The sequence below is a fragment of the Capsella rubella genome, unplaced genomic scaffold, assembly GCF_000375325.1.
Source record: "Capsella rubella cultivar Monte Gargano unplaced genomic scaffold, Caprub1_0 scaffold_5, whole genome shotgun sequence".
In the NCBI taxonomy this organism is placed as follows: domain Eukaryota; kingdom Viridiplantae; phylum Streptophyta; class Magnoliopsida; order Brassicales; family Brassicaceae; genus Capsella; species Capsella rubella.
Window position 1 is genome coordinate 3,539,015 of NW_006238919.1, and position 16,779 is coordinate 3,555,793.

Consider the following 16,779-nt stretch of genomic DNA (forward strand, 5'->3'; position numbering starts at 1 on the left):
TAACCTTTTTACACCATTTTCTATAAGTACCATCTCTGGGTTTCTATTTTCAAAAATACCCTCTTGAATACAAAATAGCTAAATTACCCTCCTTAGGTAGAACACATAATGAAGAAAGGAATATTTTTTCCAACAAAAAGAATATTCCTCCAAAAAATTTCCCGCTAAAAATTTCTGACATAAAATTTTCCGCAGCAAAATTTTTCCGCCATAATTTTTCTTCAATTCCTTTAAAAATCCTTTAAAAAAGCTTGTAAATATTTTTAAAACCCTCTAAAAATCCTTTTAAACCCTTGTAAATCTTTTAAAAGTCATCCAAAACCTTTAAAAACTTTAGTAAACCTTTGTAAATCATTTTATAACATTTATAAACACTTATAAATCCCTTTAGAAACTCTTGTAAACTCTTAAAAAAACCATTTTAAAGTCCTTGTAATGCCTTTAAAAACCTTTGTAGACCCTTTTAAAACCTCTGTAAACTTGTAAATCCCTTTAAAACCCCTTGTAAATCCTCTAAAACTATTTTTAAATCTTTGTAAATATCTTTAAAAATCCTTGTTAATCCTTTTAAACCTTTTTTAAATTTTGTAAATCCTTTTAAAAACCATTTTTCAAACACTTGTAAATTCTTTTAAAATCCCTTAAAAACCCCTTAAAAATCTTTGTAAATTTATAAAAATCATTTGAAAATCTTTTAAAAATCCTTGTAAATTCTTTAAAAACCGTTATAAACTTACAAAGTCTTTTAAAAACCATTGTAAATCCTTTAAAAACCATTCAAAAACCTTTGTAAGCTTCTAAAACCCTTTAAAACAATTACAAATGTTTTAAAAACCATTTAAAAGCTCTTGTAAATCCCTTTAAAATCCTTGTAAATCCTTTAAAAATCCTTGTAAACCCATAAAAAAAATTTGGCGGAAAACATTTAGCAGATTTTTTTTGGCAGGAAAAATGGCGGAAAATTTTTTGGCGGTAAAATTTTGGCGGAAAAGTTTTTGGCGGGAAAATTTTTGGAAGGAATATTCCGTCCAGGAGGGTGTTGGTCGACACTGTTGATCGTTGTCGAGGTGACGGTCGACACTAGTGTGGGTGTATCGACACCGGTTCTGGACTGCGAGTAGTCCGTGTCTTTTTATGCTTGGTTTTTCTGTTTGATCGATCTAATGTATGTTTGTTGGTCTATTATGTATGTGTGTATAACCCAGTAAACGGGAGGATCGTTTCACTGAGTATTTGTAGGAATGCTCACGTATTTTGTTGTTTTTGTGATGAAGGTAATGATAAAGTGTGATCGTGGAATCAAAACGATGAAGAGGGCGATGATCTAGAGTCGATGGGTGTTTTGTGTTATTTAATTTATTGTTCTGGAACCTTGGATTTAGAGGCATGCTAGGTTCTGGTTATGTGATTGATAATTTATTGATTATTGATTAGATTTGTTGGATTATCGATTTATATTTTGTCTTACGCTGTGGTTTGCATGTTGGTTTAGTTTGTTGGTTGAATATTCATTGTGGGGTTAATATTGATGAATTAAAACGGGAAAAACAGGCTAGGTTGTTTCAATGGGGCCTACTGGGAGTGGTGACAGTCGGGGCGTTACAAATAAAATGTGATTTTCCTGATTTTTTTTAGAATAACAATTTACTATATTGAATGATCAAATAATCTTTTCAAACTGAATAATCAAATTAAACAGGATACAAATTTATAAAAGAGAAAAACAAACAAGCAAACATAAAAAGAGAACAATTTTTATTTGTCCATTACAGTAAATGAGAGGGAAATATAAATGGAGCTCAAATCTAAAAGTGTTTTACCTTCTAAGAAAAGGGTAAAGCTCATACCTTAAGCTACAACTCCTACCCAAAACTCTCCCTCCTTGTCTATTGTCGAAGTAGTACCTTTCATACCTTCCCATAATCCATTCTAGACACACATAGCAACCGTTGGACCCTAAGTCTAATGCACATTGCACCATTGCATACATCTTATTTTCTCCTATATATTCTTGTCTCTCCCACTGCGTATGGTTCGTTTCTTTCATCTGTATCCTTGGTGGCTCCTAACATTAGCTTGTGGAAGAGATCCCTCCTTTTATTTTAAACTTATTCGGATCGCCGCTCACGTTCTTTATGTTGGTCATACTGAAACAACTATCGTAAAGGATCCTTCCCTCGGTATTGAATGAAGAAATCTCCAAAACCCATTGGTCGTACCATATTATTGCTCCTCTCTTTCTTGGACATCTCTCACGAAGCTGTCATATTTATACAACAGGTTCGATGGTAAGGGAGAATTGGGGAAATGTTGGAAGGAACTAACCCAGGTTCGATCCACCTAGGAAACAAAAATCATGGTTGTGTGGGAAGTCTGTCAATTGGGCCAAGGCCCAGTTGGTTTACCTGGTAGTCAGAAATGCAGGCGGCTTGACTACCTCTGGCATTAGTCGGAAAGCATTCCAAACTCGGGATAGACAGTGTGGTGGCCCTTCGGGGAGTAGTCCACTCTGAAGCACTTTGGTGCGTTTCTAGCGGGGCTGACCGGATCAGCCGATAGGGTTTATCAAAAAAAAAAATATATTTATACAACTTTATTTATATCCATGGAAAAATATATGTGACTTGTAATATATTGAAGTAAAGTTAAGTTACCCCAGAGAGGGCTGTGTGGAGGCAGGAGTGGCACTTGGAACCGTAAGAGTCACCGCGGCACTGGAGCAAAACGAAGACAATGTTGGGATCTTTACTAACTGCGTAAGCTTCAACATTAGAGTTGTAGGTGTAACCGTGGCGAAGATTGAGGCCAGAGATGTTACGGATGACTTGAATAAGATTTTCTCGAATATACTCCCTGGACTGTAAGTCCTTGATGAGGACATCCAAACCACATCAAACGAGGATCAAACCAGACCAGCCGGTTCGAGCCTCAAACCAACCATACCGGACAAAAATGAAGGATTCTTGCCCAAATGGAGTTCAGATGAAGCACATGGCCTAGGATTGATTATTTACAATAAAATCAATCCTAAGAAGACTCATGGTTCAAGAGGAATCATAAACCAACCGGCCAGAATGAAGACTGTCCACGACGACCCATCCGTACCGTACCATGTTCAATTCCATCGACCACATGAAGACTTTCTTCGACCTATAATGAAGATTCATCAGCAAATCACACATTTTAGGAAGATCTATCGAGACAGAATTGAAGAAGAACGACCTGAAATCAAGATGGTTCATGAAGACCCGTTTCAACCGTACCATGAGCAAGCGTATGGAACCACCGACCAAACCACACGTACATTCAAGCTGGGATTCAAAATACATCCACAATATGTACATTTTAAGAGGAATGATCGAGAAACATCAGTCCATCATCGAGGTATTTTGAGAGATGGACATGAGAGCCTCCTCGGACATGTCCAATGGCGAGCTAAGCCACAGTTTGGAGAATCCACTCGTACATCTGACCTCGGCTTCATTATTCACCACAAAACCAACGATATGGAGCATTATGATCGAGCCAAACCACCCCTGGTTCGAGTTGGATTTTCACTTACTCATTTGGCCTTACCCGAGGGCCATATGTCGCCGAAAATGGAACTTTCCGTATTTGGTTCCTTGGAGTCTTATTTTTGGAGACAAGGAGAACTTATATACCATTTAGAGACTCTCCAATATGCCTCAATATGCACCAGCATCCAGAGGATTAGGCGAATCCTCTTCCACTCCAACTTTCCATTTGTAGGCGCATTCACACTAGGAGTGTTTAGACATCAACGGCTCTATTTCTACCAAAGCTGATGCGTTTTAAAGACTCTAAAAACATTACAGAATGTTCCAAGACGTCACACATTCCTCCCCAAGCTTTCAAGATACAAGAGAAGACACTTTCCTTATTTTGGCCGATTTTGTCATCAAAGCTCCAACGGCTATATTCTTTATATTTTTGCGATTTGTTTTCTTGTTTTAGACTCTAGGAACGTTGTATATTGAGCCTATAAAAGCTCAGCTCGTGATTCATTGTAAAGCACCCATGATCATTGAAATTAAAAGAAAGCGTTTTCTTCTTTATAAAGTTCGAGTAACTTTGTGTTTGTTTGTTCTTTAGATTTAAGTGTGTGATTCACTATAGTCTATTGAAGCTGCGAATTAAGAGTGTGTTGAGTGATTCATCCCTCTTGTTCGTCCATTGATTGAGCGAGTCAATCACGTCTATCCATCGATCCACCGATCAATTCTTCTTTGTTCGTGGTTCCATCGAGAGAGAGCGAAGGCCAACTCGAGAAACCCTTTCTGTCCGTCCGTTAGCCCTTCGGAGCGTATATCAGTCCTTTATGTATTGTTGCATTGGTGGTGCAAATACTCATTGGTTACATTCTGGGAAGAAACGTTCTGTATAAGGAGGAGTTGTATGGCCACCAAGGCCAAGATAGGCACCCACCCAATAATATTTGAAGACCATTGTTTGGGACAATTGTTTTCTTTTCTGTTTTGTCCTTTTTTCTTTCTTTTATATTTTTAATTATGAGAAGAATCAGCTGAGGAGTTTGAAAGTTTATATAGGAGACTTGACAAGGAGAGCTGAAATATTTTAGTAACAATTCAAAGTTCTATATTAAGCTTTAGAACCGATGAGAGGACCGATGACACATTCAAAGTTCAAATGTTTGCATAATTTAAAAATTCTGAGTCATATGACACGAAAGGTGTCAACCTGAAATGTAGGTAATATTAGATATGTTCATCGATGAGAGACCCATTGAGTTTATTTTGTAAATTTGATTTATTTTGATAAAATCTAGTTACTTAGAAAAAACATGTGTCACCATGTGAAAGTCTTTCGTAGGTATCTTAAGGTTTCTCGTATAAGAAAACATAAGAATCGGTTCTAGTAATTTTTAATTGAAAAATTATTACCATTTTTTAATTATTTATTTTAACTATTATGCAGTTAAAATATTATGGTATTATGCATACATCAGTTGGTTTTAGTTTATTATGCAGTTATGTTGACAAATCTTTTTTTTTCTTGTCAACAACATTCATATAATTCACTCAAATGAGTCAAGAGATAGGAACGTTGTTTACATAAATACATAATAGTGGTTGAACACGCAATTTGCGTGCTAATAGAACGAGAGATTTTAACAAAAAGAATTGAGAATTTTTTTTTTACATCAGAGACTGTTCATCACATATCTTTTCTTTTTATAGTAGACAATATTTAAAGGTGATTAAAACCTTAAGAATAGATTAAAGTCTTTTCTTGTCAAATTATTTTTTTCTAATTTTGTTTTAATCACGAAAATTTCCTTAGGAAACTAACAATGCACATGGTTTTAGTTTATTACAAAGTTGTATAATCATAGAATTTCATCGGAAATCTAAAAATGATTAAAATCTCAAATTGTGGATTTCGGAAAATATTCTTAGATGATAAGAGTGGGTTAACCAAGTCGCTTTGGTTCAATGGTAAAGGGAGGTAAGTCCCGCCACCTGCGTTCGAGTAGCATTGGCCACAATGATTCGAGATTTAACATGGTTACCCCGGCTCCAGGAAATTAGTTTTTGGGTCTACAAAGCCTTTGGGATCACTCCATAAATATATATATATATATATAAAAGATAAGAGTGGGTTGATGTACATAGAAGACAATGTCAATTTGAAATCAGAGCTGAAGTAAATGAGGAATAAAAAAGGACACATTTAGGCCATCTTTATCGGCACAACCGCAAGCTTTTAACCCATTAAAAATGAAAAAGTAAACAAACAGTGAAACTGCAAGAGATAATATCGGATGTTAGTTAAGATGTTTTGAGAGAGGGTTCCTCTACCAGGTGTCAAGTCGTGAGTGGCTGTTAATAATAATTTTGTTTCTCATTTCTATTTTCATTGTTTTTTATTGGTTATAAATAATTTTGAATTGTATTTATTTTTTCCTTTTTTTCAAATCTGTTTTATGTTTATTTTTATAAGTTTTCAATTTATAAATTATTTATTTAATTTTAAAAATTTATAATATGTTTTATATTTTTATATTATTTAAAATTTTAAATCCTAGAGGTTCAACCAATAATCAACTGGTTCTTAACTTAACTTCTTACATTATTAATATGTTTAAAAGTTCCTAAGATACATTTTCCCACTTATCCCTTTAAAAATATCTTACGGAGAAACATAGGATTAAATTATCATATTAATTCATTGGTTGTATATAAGATACAAAACCTTGTAGAGAATTTTTGAGAAATACCCCTTTTGGTGTGCCCCTTTTTAAAAATACCCCTCTTTTCTATTCATTTTCAAAAATACCCCTTTTCAAATATGAAAAATTATAAACCTTTATATGGTTGATAAGGTACATCAAGATCATCCTTACTACTGGGAGACTAAATCCAAATATTTAGAAGGTTTTAAAAGGTTATAAACGACATTTATACGGTTTTTATAAGGTTTTTAAAAGGTTTACACAGTATTTATAAGCTTTTTATATGATTTTTTAAAAGGTATTTATACGGTACCTATGAAATATATAAATAAATTTATACACATGTAAAGATAATTTGTGTCTACAAATATAAGTTTATACATATTTTTTTGATAAATTTCAAATTTTATTGTGACTTTTTGATAAAATTAGAAAAAGGGGTATTTTTAAAAAGTGGTATTGGAAAAGGGGTATTTTTGAAATTCCCCCCACTTTGTATACCAAAAAAAAAAAAAAAAAGATTACTTTAACGATTAATACAAAAAAAAAATTTGAGGGCTACCCAAAAAAAAATATCACTTTAATTTTGAGGGATCAAACCTCTCTCCACACAAAACATGGGTTTGGGAACCAACATGGCGACATCCACAATGAGTCATATGAACTCATAGTTTAATTGAGAAATAAAAATACATAAAATAATTAAAATAAATCATTAAAATATATGTGACACAATGGGTGCAGTAAACAACTTCAATTGGTACCAAACATATGGAGATTGATTAAACCGTTGACTGTGTTCTATGATGTGAAACAAAGACTCAAAAGAGCATTCGAATGCGATGTATTCAAAAAGTGAAAAGAGTCAAAAGCTGTCTTAGTTTGTGAGTTCCTCTTCTACTGCAGCAAAATCAAGTCCCGAAATCTTCATTGGTCCAATGTTAACTGCAAAAACCCCCAAATCAGTATGTTGGTTCAACAACAGAGCAAGAAAAAAAACAATGTAATGAGAATGCCACAAGAAGAAACTGTTGATTCTACGTACTAACGGCGTCAAGTCCAGCTAATTTGGGCATAAACTGTCTGATATGGTCTTCTGCTGCTTTATCTGCCTTCAATGTCTCACACTCGAACAAAACCGATACTTTCTTCTTCCCGTGTTTTTGTTCCACTAATCCTATGACATCTTCCTCCCAACTTATCAAAGACAAGTAGTAATTTATTAATCATAAGATCGAAAGACTCACACAAAAGGGTTTTAAAATTTCAACTTATGCAAATGTCTGAAAAGCTATGTGTTTTATGACATTCCAACTCCAACTTTGGTAAACTATCATATATACAAAACTCGCATAGGTTGATTTACATAACAACAGATACTGGAAACTTTACCCGTGAGCATGCTCGACATCATTAATACGAGCAGCATCATGGCCTTTGCATTCCACTACAACTGTTTGTTCCTTCTTACTCTTTTTCACCAAAAGAAAACGAAGAACAGATTCAATACCACGATTTTTGGAAATCAAAATCAAGCCTTTAAGAGTTACAAAAGGAAGTGAGAAATTCATACATTGTAGTCTATGACAGTGAGTTTGATCAACCTATAATCCTCACCGCGGCTGCACTCAGTCTCACAAGCCAGTTCTTTGATATCAATAATACAACAAAAACGCAGTGTCATGTCAAATAAGCCACACTAATCAAGCTATTGACTAACAAAGATGTCTCATGTTTAACCATTCCTAGTATCAATAGATCTAAAAGTCTTTAATCTGACTCATTTACATACTTAAAGACCAAACAGTTCCATCAAACCCAAGCTAAATGGGATATAGACAAATAGTAACACAAACATCTACTTGCACAACAACAAATCAAACCCATCAAAGTAAGAGAAGAGTGAAATTACATACCAGTGCCATGGAGACCATAACAGATGGAGCTAGGCATTTGAATGAAGTGGCCAGAGATAGACCCGCATGGCAACAAAGCTATAGATGCTACTCCTTCCTTCACTTCTCCTTCATCAGCCTTCTTCTTCTTCTTTATCTCACCTTCTCTTCCTTCATCTGCAATCACACCATTCCCTTTACCACAACATCAATTCAAAAAAACCCAGAAACAAGTTTCGAAATTTCCAATAAAGCTAGAAACTTTACCCATTGTTGCTTGATAGAGAAATCGATTCCTTTTACTCAACCAAAGTGTTCTGCTTTGAGAAAAAGCTTTAGGGTGTTTTCAAGTTCAACTACTATGAAACGACTGTGTTTGAAGGTCCTTTAAACGACATCGTTTCCCTTTTCAAAGCCTAAAACCCCGTCGTTTTGCTGTCTCTCTCTCTCTGAGCTCTTCTCCTTCCTTGCACGCTCGTCATCCCTAGAACAGAGCTTGATTCATCAATTCCGCTGAATAAGAACAGGGCTTTGGTTTGGTATCTTGGGTACTCGTTAGACTTGAAGTGGGTACTGAAAATTTCAGTAAAGTTGTCAACTTTTTGCTGATTAGGAAATGGTTTCTTAGCTCTCTTCTGAGTTATGCTGAAAGAGTAAGCTTTCTCTGTTCTGTGTTGAATTTGGAGGTGTAGATTGTTGCGTTTTGCTATTTACTGTATAATCATGGAATATGTCTGGTTGAGTCCTGTCTCCATCACTGCTACATTGAATCGATTGGATTGTGGATGTTATTCAATTGAAAAGAGAAGTTGTGTTTGGAGAACTTGTCATTGGTCTTTGAGTCACTCATTGGACTTTGGATTGACCATGAAACCGAAACAAAGGCGTCTAGGTGTAAAAATGGAGTCTTTTTCTATGGCAACACCAAGAATGCGATTGAGGATGGTGAGTAGTGAATTAGACAGATCTTTCAATGGTGAAGATGTGGTTTTTGGTTCTGAATTGGAGCCTGGACATGGATTGAGAGAAAGAGGGGAAAATGGGTTAGAAGAGAAGCCTGTAGTGTATAGGAATAGGATACATTTTCTGGAGGAAAGGAACGAAGAGATGTTATCGAGGAGACTTCTGAAACTTAGCAGGTTGGATAAAGTTAGAAGCGCATTGGAGTTGTTTGATTCTATGAGATTCATGGGTTTACAACCCAGTGCTCATTCGTGTAACTCTTTTCTCTCCTGCCTTTTGAGGAATGGAGATATTCAGAAAGCCTTTACCGTCTTTGAGTTCATGAGGAAAAAGGAGAATGTCACAGGGCACACGTATAGCTTGATGTTGAAAGCTCTTGCAGAGGTTAAGGGTTGTGATTCTGCGCTAAGAATGTTTAGAGAACTAGAAAGGGATCCGAAACATAAGAGTTGTTTTGATGTGATCCTGTATAACACCGCCATTTCTCTATGTGGTCGGATAAATAATGTGTATGAGGCGGAGAGAATATGGAGAGTTATGAAAGGTGATGGTCAAATTGGAACTGAGATTACATATTCTCTGCTTGTTAGCATTTTTGTTCGGTGCGGGAGAAGCGAATTGGCCCTTGATGCATATGAAGAGATGGTTAACAGCAACATATCTCCGAGAGAGGATGCAATGTGTGCGATGATAAGTGCGTGTACGAAGGAGGAAAATTGGGATCTGGCGTTAAAGATATTCCAAAGTATGTTAAAGAAACGGATGAAGCCTAATCTTGTAGCGTGCAATACATTGATAAATTCGCTGGGAAAGGCGGGCAAAGTCGGATTGGTGTTTAGGGTTTACAGTGTTGCAAAATCTTTGGGGCATAAAGCCGACGAGTACACATGGAATTCACTGCTCACGGCTTTATACAAAGCAAACCGCTATGAAGATGTTCTTCAGCTGTTTGATATGGTACGAAGCGAAAACCTGTGTTGTCTGAATGAATATTTGTACAACACAGCTATGGTGTCATGCCAAAAGCTTGGTTACTGGGAGAAAGCTGTGAAGCTTTTGTATGAAATGGAAGGTTCCGGGTTAACAGTTTCAACTTCATCATATAATCTGGTGATAAGCGCCTGCGAAAAATCAAGGAAGTCGAAAGTTGCATTGCTAGTATATGAGCACATGACTCAAATGAATTGTAAGCCAAACACTTTTACTTATCTGTCGCTTGTAAGGAGTTGTATTTGGGGTTCTCTTTGGGACGAGGTTGAAGATATCTTAGAGGTACGAGTTATCTTTATGTTTGTTATTCAAACGTGTGCTGATTTAGAAGAGGTTATCTAATGTTGTTTCCTTCTTGAACAGAAAGTGGAACCCGATGTGTCCCTTTACAACGCAGCTATACATGGGATGTGTCTAAGACGCGAGTTCAAGATTGCAAAAGAGTTGTATCTCAAAATGAGAGAGATGGGTTTAGAACCGGATGGCAAAACCCGAGCTATGATGTTACAGAACTTAAAGAAACACCGAAAATAAGGTTATAATGCTTTTTGTTCTACTCATACATCTTACTTCTTAGCATTGCACAGTCTCATAAACCAAAATGCACTAAAAGAGATAGCCTTATATTGGTCAAGAAACAGATAATTACTTTGGTAACAAGCAAATCAAGTTTGATCTCAGCTTCTTGGTCAATACGACATAGCTTTGAGCCTTTGACTAGAATCTTTAAACTCACTAAAACCTTCTTTAGGTTACAGTAATACCCTCCTCCCCAAATGTGCATATTACAATTACAATATATTAATTCCAAGCTCGTAAAACAGAGTACCTCGTGTTCCTCGTAACCAATCCTTCTCTCTCTGCAACAGGACCACTACAGTCACTGTAATAAAGCAACAATCTTCCCGCCAAGAAAAACAAAAGCTGCTTCTTACACAACTAAATCACTCTTCTATGTTCTTGCTCAGACATACCCAACATAGAGAGTTAAAAGATGAACAGCTCCTCCAAGGTGATAATGGCAGCTACAATGGTAATGGTAGTAAGCTTAGTCATGGTTTTAAGCTTAGTCTTAGTACTACTAGCTGAACTCTACTGCTCTCTCTTACTCCGCCGTCGCCGCCACCACAACTCTCACAACCTCCCCATCACCACTACTACCGTCTCCGCCGCCACAACTCTCAACCAAGTCATCTCCACCACAAGCAACGAACATTCACCTTCACCAACACCATCCAACATAGATTCTTTATCAAACCCTCTCTACACAGGCGTTCTTCAAACTCCAACCAAAACACCATCTTTACAAGCTTCTCTTGATCTGATTCAAGAAACCACAGTTAACGATTCTTCTAACCACAACAACAAGTCCACAACAGCTTCTTCTCTTGACAACTTCATCTACATATCAAACCCGATTTACTCTACAAGTAAACAAACAACACCCTTTGAAACACCTCAGTCTTCACCGTCACGTCTTGAAGATGAAGAAGACGATACAATCCAAGAAGAAGTCTCAACAACAACACCTACATTGTCTCCAATGAAAGATCTACCTGAAAAGGCATGCTCTGTTTCACTAAAAGATATTGAAACTTCTCCTAGTGAATCCAAGAACAACAACAATGGTGAGTCATCGTCGTCTTCGTCGTCTGGTTCGCCGTATACTTCACCGTCGTGGTAGGGTTTTAATTGTAATTCTTTAGGGTTTTGTTTGGGTTTTTTTTGTCTTTTTCACAATTTTTGTTTTGTTTTGGTTTGGAGTGTTCTTGGAATGTGTATGTTTTGTTGGACATATGGGCTCAAAGACCAAAGCCACGCTTGTTTTCACTGAGTTTCCTCCATCTGTCTTTTTCTATGTTCTGATTCTGTGTCCTCTGTGGTATAAAAGCTGTTTTACACCAAAAGAAAATTTAGTTTTATAATAGTAACTCAAAAGTAGGATAAAGCTACAAACTTTAGCTAAATTGTTAAATTCTATACTTTCAATACGTCTTATTGACTTCTTGGTTAATGTAAGTTGCTAAGCACATAACTCTGATGCTAGTTAAGGGAAAAATGTTTTTATTATTGCTTGTGGGAGTTGGAGTTCGGATATTTGGTACGGTTTCGGATATATCTATTTGATTATAAATAATTCGGGTAGAAAGGTTTAGGTCTATTTCTCCTAGGTTATTTTAGAATTTTGATTTTGGGTAGAGTGTTCCGCTTAAACATAATTAAAATTTGATTAAATCTTGACAAAATGTCTAAAACTTTTGGTTATTTTGATAGATAAGTACATAGTGTTTACGGATTTATAATTGTAATTTTGGTAATCAGATTATATCAAATATAAATTATAACTAATATTTTAAATATATAACTATATTTTAGAGTTTTTAGATATCCATTCTATTATCGGTTCGGTATGGGTCTGGGTCCGCTTTTTTGTTATGAAAATTTTTCATTTTGTTAATGCTTTAGTTTTAGTTTGGTTTCTTTTTGTCGGTTTATTCGGTTCAGTACTTTTGGTTTGGGTATTGTTCTCAAGATTATTATGAATATATGATACGAAACACATGAAATTATAATATTATAAAATTGTAATTGAACGATAAAATTATTTTAAAATTATCTCTATCTCTATAATAGTAAAAGAGAAGTACAAAATAGAATGTGGGTCGGATCAAAATTAAAAAATTAACCTGATTGAAACAATTGTATACTTCAAAATTGGATATTAAAATGTATTCGGATACATACATCGGATACTTTCCATATCTCATTTTAGGATTATATTATTTCCATAACTAATTTTAGGATTTCCTAATATTTATCTAACTGATTTAATAGAATATATTAAAAACAATTCATTCTTCTTTCACTTTTATTTGATCTTATTTTCAATTTATAATATTATACTAAATATGAAAAATGTTTAAAACTTTTTTAACTTCTTTTTCGCAAATGTTGCAATTTGAATTTTTCAAAACGGACATATAATACTCAATTACACTCGGTTAAATATTTTGGACAATAATTTAAAATCATTATAAGTATGACCAATATTAAAATCAATGTTACATGAGCATATTTAAAATTTTAAAAAGTTTCAAAATATTATAATAAAAAGGTTCAAATATATAAAAATTTTAGATTTAAAATAGTAAAACTATTGTTTTCAATACATAAATGTAAATTTGGAGACATAAGTTTTATTGATAAAATATTATATATCAAACTACGTAAATTTTAGATAGTTCACGGGTAGTTTTCTAAAATCACAATTATAATGGTAAAGCGAGTAGTGAATAATGTTTTTACGATATGAATTATGTTACGGGTTGGTACTTAAAAAAATATATTGTAGTATGTAATTTTTACGTCTATTCCTACTTCTACTACAAAAATGGTCAAATTGAATAATTTATCGATAAATATTATTTCGTGCTATAAAATTTTCACCCTTTTTTAATTGTAGCAAAACTCAATATATTATTATTTACTTGCTTTTTCCTTTTATTATTTTATTTAAACTTATTTTCTTTGTAATCTATTAAACTTATTATACAAATATATGATTCATTGTAACGACTGCATTGTAATAAAATTAAACTTTAATATATTTTAATTCGTTAATTTTTTTTTTTTTTAGTAAAAGATTAAATAAATTATTTTTAATAATCCGTTAAACTTTATATATAAGTAATTATTTCCCCCGTGCAGGTCAAAACCTAGTAAAATACAAATTAAGATGCAAAATCTACAAAACTTAAAAACCTTGTCCAGTTGTCCTTGTGCAAACATATCCGGTTAAGTGCGACCAGTCATCAATAACATGAAAAGCGTGCCGGATCGTTGTAACTGATAAGCACTACGTGCCGTTTTATTTGTCTTCATCTTCTAAAATCTTTCTCAGTCACGGGACCGATTTGGTCAAAAACCATTTAATACTTCTCGATCTACTAGTAGTAGACTCCGCCGCCGATTCTATGGCATCTCATCACCACCACCACAACCACGGCTGCTCACGCCACCAGAACCACCACAATACCATCCCTCTATTCACAACGTCATCTCACTGCTGCACTCAAATCAACCACCAAACTCCTCCTCCTCCGCCGCCGCCGCCGCCGGAGGATAATCTTCTTCATCTCGTCGCTGCTTACCTCCAAAATCAGCAACAAGAAACGAAATGTTCCTGCGAAACTTCGTGTCGAAACTTCATTAGAGGTCAGCGCCAGCAAAAGAATGTTCCACGAGAATACGACCAAGTTGTTCTGTCTTGTCTTCTCCGAAAAATCGATGATCTTGAATCTTCGCTCAGCAAGTTTTCATCTTTCTGTGACCAACGTCGAGATCGTCACTCTAAACTCAAAGACTCGGCGGCGCGTGTCATTCAAACTCATTTCCGGTCTTACCTTGTTCACAGATCCATATCCTTTAGGCAACTCAAGGAGCTTGCAATGGTCAAATCTAGCTTCTTGTCTCTCAAGTCTTCTGTTTCAGGGAAACCCATTTTCCCATTCAAAGCTGTTTCTCGGAAAGCTACAGACTTGCTTCTTCAACTTGATTCGATTCAGGTATTTGTGAATCCTCTGTTCTGTTTATTAAGTTTTCTTTCAGATCTTTGATTTAGTATCGTTTTGTGTCTATTAGGGTAGGATTGATCCAATGATACGAAGTAGTAAGACATCATTGACTAGAGAGTTGGTAAGGTTTTTGCAGTATGTTGATGATTGTGCTGTTAAAAGGTGTGGTTTTGTTGCTAAGTCTGCAATAAGTGTGAGTAGCCGCAGCAAACTTGATGGCAAAAAGCCTTCTGGTGTAGCTGAAAACAGAACAATTGAGAAATCGAGGAAAGGAATGGGGAAAGTCTTTGTTACGTCTAGTGAGGATGAAGATAGCAATGCAGATATGACTGATGGTAGTGAAGAAGTCCCAGTGAGTTCTATTGATAAGAGAAAGATTGGTAGCTCTAAGTCTAGAACTGGGGTTGTGATAAAAGGCAATGTAGTGAAGCCTCAGGGTAGGAAATTTATTGTGTTGGACAAGAATAGGAATGTGTATCAGGTGTATGGAAATACGGATGATGTGATTTCGAGTGGCGAGGATGATTCAGTTGATGGTGATGAGGAAACGCTCGTGATGTCCAGGGATAATGGAAGGGGGCATGGTTTGAAAACGAGGAATGGGGTTTCAGTGAAAGGAAGTGGAGTGAAAACAACCCGGGTGGTGAAAGCTGTGAGCATTGATGGAAATGGGAATATATGTAAGGTTTATGGAAATACAGACGATGAAACTTCTAGTGCTGAGGATGATTCAGTTGATGATGGAGAGGAAACGTTGGTGATGTCCCGGGATGATGGAAAGAGGCATAGTTTGAAAACTGGGAACAGGGTTTTGGTGAAAGGGAGTGGAGGAAAATCATCAATCCCAGTGGTGAAAACTGTGAGCTTTGATGAGAATGGGAACGTGTACAAGGTTTATGGAGATACGCCAGAGTCAAGCATAACCGAGGAAGATGACTCGACGACAAGCGGATCAAACAATGGAAATGGTGAAGAGAAAGGGAACGTGAATGAAGTTGAGGAAATCAAATACGTTCCCAAAGAAAACGAGAGCTTTGAAGATGAAGAAGAAGAAACTGATTCTGAAAATGAAGTCTCTTCTTCAGAGGACAGCGAAGGAAACAGAAACGTGAACCACGAAGAAAGTAACAAACACGAGAAGGAAGTCCAGCTTCAAAAAGGGAACTTAATGTTCTCTCCTCCATTGCCACTAAAAATGGAGCCTTGATCAGTGGTGAATGTCCTCCAAAGCGATGACTTCGCGCTTATGCCTAGTTTAATTCCACAAACCTGCATTTTGGTATGTTCTAGAAACCTCAATAAGATGACCTTTCTAGTTGTAGAAATTGTAACATAACTGCATTGTGAGTCTTTTGCCTCATTCTGTACTCTCTACCGCCATTTTCGAGTCCATGTCTTTTGATAAATGCTATTCTTTTGAGTGACCATGGTCTCCACAGTTGCTTGTAGAGATCAGCTTGATTAGGTTGATCAGTTGGAGTGTGTAATCTTGTTTTTTTCCCTTTTTCTTTCTTGTCTTTGTACCTCTCCTTGACACTCATTTAGAAGTTTTTGTTTGTTGCATTATGCTCGAGTGGTGTGTATCAAAATTCAAATCCATCAATCATTCGGTACAATGGACTGGGCATTCAGTTAGCAATTTAATAATATAACCATTTGGTTATTTAGCAATTTCATTTCGGTTTTCTCTCTGTTTGACTTGGTTTTGATATTTGAATATATAAACCGTAAATAAACGAAACTCTATCGAGTTTGGTTCGGTTTTGTTTTGATCCAAAATAACCGAATTTAATCGAAAATTACAAATTGTATATCTTTTGACATTCGTGTATTTAACGAATCTTAAGTGTATATATACCTACATTAGTTTTTTAGACAAAAAAAAATATCTTTCCACATTAAAAGTTTTTACTTATCTTTTTAAAGAAAGCTTTGGATAATTATAATAAAATTATAATTTTTTTTCCCACAACAAGTCAATTAATTTATATCATAAAAGTTTACATGATACATGAAACCATTCATGTAACCACTGAATAAATAAGGAAATTGAACACAAATTTCAACAAAGAAGTGGAAGTAACCCTGCTTTATAAACGAAAGTCTTACAGGCAACAAAATAAATCTGTTAAGTCACATCTTC

The 16,779-nt window shown here is 35.3% G+C and overlaps 5 protein-coding genes across 7 annotated transcripts; 3 read left to right on the forward strand and 2 right to left on the reverse strand.

Moving 5' to 3' along the window:
* Positions 1-1,816: 1,816 nt before the first annotated feature.
* Positions 1,817-4,657, reverse strand: LOC17885572 (putative cysteine-rich repeat secretory protein 13). Its single transcript, XM_023782319.1, is given in 6 exon segments — positions 1,817-2,005; positions 2,007-2,104; positions 2,107-2,260; positions 2,655-2,853; positions 4,315-4,512; positions 4,635-4,657. Coding segments are annotated over 6 exon segments (861 nt in total).
* A 2,247-nt stretch (positions 4,658-6,904) lies between these two features.
* On the reverse strand, positions 6,905-8,471 carry LOC17887317. 2 transcript variants are annotated; one of them, XM_023782824.1, is made up of 6 exons: positions 8,377-8,471; positions 8,131-8,286; positions 7,788-7,861; positions 7,607-7,686; positions 7,264-7,411; positions 6,905-7,159 (listed from the first exon to the last, which is right to left on the reverse strand). In XM_023782824.1, the coding sequence occupies exons 1-6, from the start codon at positions 8,378-8,380 to the stop codon at positions 7,142-7,144; spliced, it is 480 nt and encodes a 159-aa protein (XP_023638592.1). In that variant the 5' UTR covers positions 8,381-8,471; the 3' UTR covers positions 6,905-7,141. The 2 variants fall into 2 exon arrangements, with proteins under 2 accessions (XP_023638592.1, XP_006291885.2); XM_006291823.2 differs by having other exon boundaries at positions 6,976-7,159; positions 7,260-7,411.
* Positions 8,472-8,618: 147 nt separating this feature from the next.
* On the forward strand, positions 8,619-11,021 carry LOC17887478 (pentatricopeptide repeat-containing protein At3g29290). Of its 2 annotated transcripts, XM_023782823.1 has the most exons (3): positions 8,619-10,344; positions 10,426-10,597; positions 10,932-11,021. In XM_023782823.1, the coding sequence occupies exons 1-2, from the start codon at positions 8,833-8,835 to the stop codon at positions 10,594-10,596; spliced, it is 1,683 nt and encodes a 560-aa protein (XP_023638591.1). In that variant the 5' UTR covers positions 8,619-8,832; the 3' UTR covers position 10,597; positions 10,932-11,021. The 2 variants fall into 2 exon arrangements, with proteins under 2 accessions (XP_023638591.1, XP_006293002.1); XM_006292940.2 differs by lacking the exon at positions 10,932-11,021 and having other exon boundaries at positions 10,426-10,624.
* A 20-nt stretch (positions 11,022-11,041) lies between these two features.
* Positions 11,042-11,937, forward strand: LOC17885077 (putative uncharacterized protein DDB_G0277255). Its single transcript, XM_006292396.2, has one exon. It carries the CDS (start codon positions 11,057-11,059, stop codon positions 11,744-11,746), a length of 690 nt encoding a protein of 229 aa, XP_006292458.2. The 5' UTR covers positions 11,042-11,056; the 3' UTR covers positions 11,747-11,937.
* Positions 11,938-13,968: 2,031 nt separating this feature from the next.
* LOC17885101 (BAG family molecular chaperone regulator 8, chloroplastic) lies at positions 13,969-16,252 on the forward strand. Its single transcript, XM_006292880.2, has 2 exons — positions 13,969-14,627; positions 14,704-16,252. Exons 1-2 carry the CDS (start codon positions 14,037-14,039, stop codon positions 15,841-15,843), a joined length of 1,731 nt encoding a protein of 576 aa, XP_006292942.1. The 5' UTR covers positions 13,969-14,036; the 3' UTR covers positions 15,844-16,252.
* Positions 16,253-16,779: the final 527 nt, after the last annotated feature.